The sequence below is a fragment of the Sinocyclocheilus grahami genome, unplaced genomic scaffold (assembly GCF_001515645.1).
Source record: "Sinocyclocheilus grahami isolate Dianchi unplaced genomic scaffold, SAMN03320097.WGS_v1.1 scaffold5937.1, whole genome shotgun sequence".
Classification (NCBI taxonomy): Eukaryota; Metazoa; Chordata; class Actinopteri; order Cypriniformes; family Cyprinidae; genus Sinocyclocheilus; species Sinocyclocheilus grahami.
This window is the reverse complement of record NW_015510498.1, coordinates 6073-12015: the sequence shown is the minus strand read 5'-3', so window position 1 is coordinate 12015 and position 5943 is coordinate 6073. Positions and strand designations below refer to the sequence as shown.

The 5943-nt window shown below is 41.3% G+C and overlaps 1 protein-coding gene across 2 annotated transcripts in view; it reads left to right on the top strand.

Moving 5' to 3' along the window:
• The first annotated feature begins 2360 nt into the window (after positions 1–2360).
• Positions 2361–5943, top strand: part of LOC107577399 (protein NLRC3-like) — a 7744-nt gene continuing 4161 nt past the window's right edge. Inside the window, exons 1-4 of one of the 2 annotated variants that reach the window (XM_016263484.1) lie at positions 2361–2645; positions 2890–2994; positions 3110–3214; positions 3597–3684. In XM_016263484.1, coding sequence (XP_016118970.1) covers positions 2599–2645; positions 2890–2994; positions 3110–3214; positions 3597–3684 — 345 coding nt within the window. In that variant the 5' untranslated portion in view covers positions 2361–2598. The remainder of the gene's footprint in view (positions 2646–2889; positions 2995–3109; positions 3215–3596; positions 3685–5943) is intronic. The other variant, XM_016263483.1, reaches the window with a different exon arrangement.

The window sequence follows — 5943 nt, the reverse complement described above, 5'->3', positions numbered from 1 at the left end:
CGTAAGGCCTCCATCATGAGTCTGGGTGATGTAGAGAGCCACAGTCAAATTATTTATCCAACGCCCAGTTAGGCTAATCTCTTAGAAGGGAACAAAACAAAACCAACAGGAATATCCTCTTCTCAATCTCCCTACCTCCTGGTTCTCCACATTCTCAGCCCAACGCCCAAATAGGCTGTTCTCCTGGAAAGGAGAGGGATCAATGCTTTCCTGGTATAGTCTAACAGGCGTAGGCCCGTGCACGCATCCTCAGTCTCCCTACTCCAAACCTTCCTAGACGGGTGCTAGGTCGGGGGGAGCTGTTGTAATTTTTCAAAACCTAACCCTAACCCTAGACACGCTAATCTTTTAGAAGGGAACAAAACAAAACCAACAGGAATATCCTTTCTCAATCTCCCTACCTCCTGGTCCTCCACATTCTCAGCCCAACGCCCAAATAGGCTGTTCTCCTGGAAAGGAGAGGGATCAATGCTTTCCTGGTATAGTCTAACAGGCGTAGGCCCGTGCACGCATCCTCAGTCTCCCTACTCCAAACCTTCCTAGACGGGTGCTAGGTCGGGGGGAGCTGTTGTAATTTTTCAAAACCTAACCTAGCCCTAGCCTCACTAACCACTAGCCTTAATTCACTAACCCCTGAGATCGAAATCTAGCACTGAACCAACCGTTCGTAGACTTATGGACCTGAAACCTAGCCTTCCCAAACCGAATATCCAACGCCCAGTTAGGCTAATCTCTTAGAAGGGAACAAAACAAAACCAACAGGAATATCCTTTTCTCAATCTCCCTACCTCCTGGTCCTCCACATTCTCAGCCCAACGCCCAAATAGGCTGTTCTCCTGGAAAGGAGAGGGATCAATGCTTTCCTGGTATAGTCTAACAGGCGTAGGCCCGTGCACGCATCCTCAGTCTCCCTACTCCAAACCTTCCTAGACGGGTGCTAGGTCGGGGGGAGCTGTTGTAATTTTTCAAAACCTAACCTAGCCCTAGCCTCACTAACCACTAGCCTTAATTCACTAACCCCTGATCAACCAACTTTAAACATGCTAGCCCCAGACTAGCCCCTAAACCTGAACCTTAACCCTGCCAGCCCCAGCCCCAGACTAGCCCCTAAACCTGAACCTTAGCCTGAACCTTATGAATCTGAAAGAGTGTTAGTGAAGTTAGCAAAGAAGATAAACAGATGGCATGCTGCTTAAAACAGCTGGATATATTTAATACGCTGTAGCTATATAAGGCAATGCAAGTCAGCTAATGTTGATGTAATAATAATAATAATACACTTTATTTTATATAGCGCCTTTAAAAGTAGCATCTCAAAGCGCTTTACATATATATAAAAATATGAAGTTAAAAGATACACACAACAGTACCTGCAGTAAAGTCTAACGAAACAATACAAAGTTAATATAATAACAGACAAAGTATTCACATAAATCACATAAAAGCTACCCTATAAAAGTAATTTTTAAGGGACGATTTAAAAACACTAAGGCATTCTGCATTCCTAATCTCAGAGGGCAGGGAATTTCACAATTTAGGAGCCAAAGAAGAGAAAGCCTGAAAAGAAAGATGTAAAGAAACACATCACTTTCAAACAGCAGAAGCATAATAATACAGGTTTATGTGATCCATATCAGGAAGCATAAAACGATACAAACAGGATGTCAGGCATCTTAGATAATAATCCAGAAACTGGGACAATAAAACTGCAGTGTTAAAATCAGATTTTAAACCTTTAGAAATATAAAAGAGAAATTCAGGCTCCAGTCCAGCAGGTGTCGCTGTGAACCTGTTCATCTGTTCGAGAACGGCCAGATAAAACCAGAAGAAGACGAAAACGAAACCAAAATACGAGCTGGTCTGACGGGACAAACAACAACAGTAAAGGACAGAAAAATAGTGCTTCAGATATTTCTACATTCTCTTCCTTGTGCTCACAACTGCAAGTACATTTCATTTCTTCTCCATTATTTGGGCTATGTGTTTCGTACTGTCTGTGTGAGCGTGATTTAAATGTGAAGTTAAGGCCTGTTCTTCAGTTTTTCACAGGCTGTTACTCTGATGAAGAACCTGTCAGAAAATACTGTTAAAGCATAACGTTTCTGGGAAGGAGTTTTAAAAAACGAACGTTTCTGAAGTTTTAGGCTGATAAATAATAAACTGCAACACAACAGGGAACACACTTGGCTAATATCTATTTCCTGAACTTGTCATTAGAGGATCTGAAATGATTGAGATCTTTGTGTGCTACAGTGTAATATATGTCTGTAATCAGTTGATTTGCTAGAGTTATTTTGTGTGACTCAGGTTTCTTCTTGATGTTCCTGAATAAGTGTGATGTTGTTCATCTGCAGGTGTGTTCTCAGCCAGTGCAGATCAGTTCAGCTGCAGGATGTCAGAGGAGCGAGGAACAGAGATCCGTCTCTCACAGAAACACAGGTGACACTGAGCAGCTGAGTGTGTTCACAGCCAGTGCAGATCAGTTCAGCTGCAGGATGTCAGAGGAGCGAGGAACAGAGATCCGTCTCTCACAGAAACACAGGTGACACTGAGCAGCTGAGTGTGTTCTCAGCCAGTGCAGATCAGTTCAGCTGCAGTATGTCAGAGGAGCGAGGAACAGAGACCCGTCTCTCACAGAAACACAGGTGACACTGAGGCACTTTAAACACTGCTCCAGCTTCAGATTTATCCTCTCTACAATAAAATCTTATGCATTGATTTAGATTTGCAAATTCTACTTTTTAAACTTTTAAACTACCTACATGTTTTTACATAGTCACAGATTAAAACAAAATTATTAGAATTAATTAATACATATTCAAAATTTAGGACAAGTATTGTGCAGATTCCACAGTCAGTGTTTCCCGCTCATGTGTTCTGTGTCATTAGTGTAAGATCAGGATCACGTGTGTCCAGCTCTGTGTCTGTGAAGAGTGACTGCTCAAGAGAGAAGCCACCAAACTTCAGTGAGAAAACTCCATCATCTGCCAAAAGGTATTTCATGTGCAATACTAATTTCTAAAATTAATATTAAAATGGTTACATTTAGGACAAATATTGTGCAGATTCCACAGTCAGTGTTTTCCCCTCATGTGTTCTGTGTCATTAGTGTAAGAGCAGGATCACGTGTGTCCAGCTCTGTGTCTGTGAAGAGTGACTGCTCAAGAGAGAAGCCACCAAACTTCAGTGAGAAAACTCCATCATCTGCCAAAAGGTATTTCATGGATTTCTGTTACAGAAAATAAATCAGTGAATGTTTATCATATAGTTAAATATTTACCAAAGTATTCACATTGTATGTTTTATTTGACATATAACTATACTTGTTCTCACAAAGAGCAATGCTTTAAAAGGCCACTCTTAGCCACTGCTTTATTTGTTTACATGACAGAAAATATTATAATAACAGACCTATTTTTTTCCTTTCATTAAAATCTGTACCACAATGCAACAAAAATTATGTACACAGATTCTACACTTTAAAATTTACCTGAAACAGCTGATGCTTTCGTTGTTCTCTTTCTTAAAACAAAATATTTACAAGAGATTTCTTTAATGTTTTACCTAGAAATACAGTATTTTATTTTATTTACTAGCAGTGTTCAACGTAAGACAATACATTCAGATGTTCGGGCTAACAGGAACCACAAGGTTTTCAAAGAAAATCTCCAATGGATATTCAAGGTAAGAAAAGCACTTTTCATAAATGTTTAATATTTGTATCTTAACTAGGGATGGGTATAAGATACAGTAAGAAAATTAACAAAGAAATAAAGCAAAACAAACTGACAAATACAATAAAACAAAGATACAAATGAAATAAACAGTGCATGATTTTTTTCATGGAGATCTGCTAACATTACTGTTCCAATAAGTAATGCATTTTACAAAAGCAATATAATTAAATAAGCAAATGTAAAATAACACTGCATAGTTTTCACTGTATAATTTGATAGATTAATGCTTATTAAAGCTAACGTTATTCAAATTAAGAACTGAGTGATTTTCTCTAGGGATGCGCCGATCCGATATTCATATTGGGTATCGGCTCCGATAGTGCCATTTTTCTCGGATCGGGTATCGGTAAGAGAGAGCCGATCCAAATCCGAAATTTTATTTTTTTCGATTGTGCAAATTATTCTGTGTTAACCCTTTAACGCATACGATCACACCAGTGTGATCAGTCTTGGCTGGTCCCTGAAGCGTACGATCACACCGGTGTGATCGTACGCTTCAGGGACCAGCCAAGACCGATCACACCGGCGCGATCGTACGCTTCAGGGACCAGCCAAGACCGATCACACCGGCGCGATCGTACGCTTCAGGGACCAGCCAAGACCGATCACACCGGCGCGATCGTACGCTTCAGGGACCAGCCAAGACCGATCACACCGGCGCGATCGTACGCTTCAGGGACCAGCCAAGACCGATCACACCGGCGCGATCGTACGCTTCAGGGACCAGCCAAGACCGATCACACCGGCGCGATCGTACGCTTCAGGGACCAGCCAAGACCGATCACACCGGCGCGATCGTACGCTTCAGGGACCAGCCAAGACCGATCACACCGGCGCGATCGTACGCTTCAGGGACCAGCCAAGACCGATCACACCGGCGCGATCGTACGCTTCAGGGACCAGCCAAGACCGATCACACCGGCGCGATCGTACGCTTCAGGGACCAGCCAAGACCGATCACACCGGCGCGATCGTACGCTTCAGGGACCAGCCAAGACCGATCACACCAGTGTGATCAGTCTTGGCTGGTCCCTGAAGCGTACGATCGCACTGGTGTGATCGGTCTTGGCTGGTCCCTGAAGCGTAATGAAGTAGAACTTTCAGTGAGTCACGTCATCAACCGCTGAATTTAAATCCGCTTTCGCGCTCTTGCTGGCATATTATCAAAAATATTCAGTGTTTTCAACCATATAATACTTATTTTAGGTTTCAGACATTTAAATACACATAAGTACTAGCAAAACCATACATTTACAGTTTGTAAAATACACGCTGATGTCTATGGAAACAGCAATAATCATCCTTAAAAATATAATCTGACGACATGTTTTTATTGATATCATATACAGATTGTGTGGATAATTATAAAGTTTACTCTGCTCTTCTCTCAGTTTACCGGAGATCTACTTTAATGTGTTTCGGAAGGAGAGGATGAATTTGCGTGTTGTAAATCCCACAGCTCAGATGCAGCGCGAACTAACATGGCGGCGCCCATCACCCGGTATAGATCAACTAACACGGTCAATATAAAAGTGTTTGAATTAACGTTACCAAATAGATTTAATTGCACATATTTCAGAATCGGAATATCAGATATTTCATAATATAGTGAGCATGTTTGTGAATATTTTGAATAAAACAGGAAAAACTAAATAAAAGCGATCTGTGAGCTGCATATGAATATTTAAGTCCTTACATTAAAGTTCACACAAACTCTTTTCTCTGCTGTGGCTGTCAGTCATCCGTTCAGCCTTTAAACCCTGCTCGCGTTTGGTTACAGCAGTCAGCTCGGTAAAGCTCTCTCCAAGATCATTCTGTGTTCACATTATACTGGATTTGTAAATACATGTCTATGATTTTGCTAAAAGGACTTTATCTTCTTGCCGGAGTTTAATGTTGTTTTGTTACTTGCTACCGGGTGTCTGTGAGAACAAAACACGGGCATAGAAAAGACTATAAATAGTTTTTAACGTGCACAGTAACTGAAATTTAAAACTGTTAAAAGAAAGGCTCAATAACTGTTGCACAGATATAATACACTACGCATCAATGTCTCTTCCCTTTGTGCAGTTTTTAACACGAAGCGCTTACGATGTGCGCAGCCAGGTTGCTTCAGGCTTCAAGTGCATCATTCTGCACACCGTGCTCATAGACTGTATAAAAACAGTTCGTGCTGCACTGTATTTGTTTTGTCCAATCGTATCTA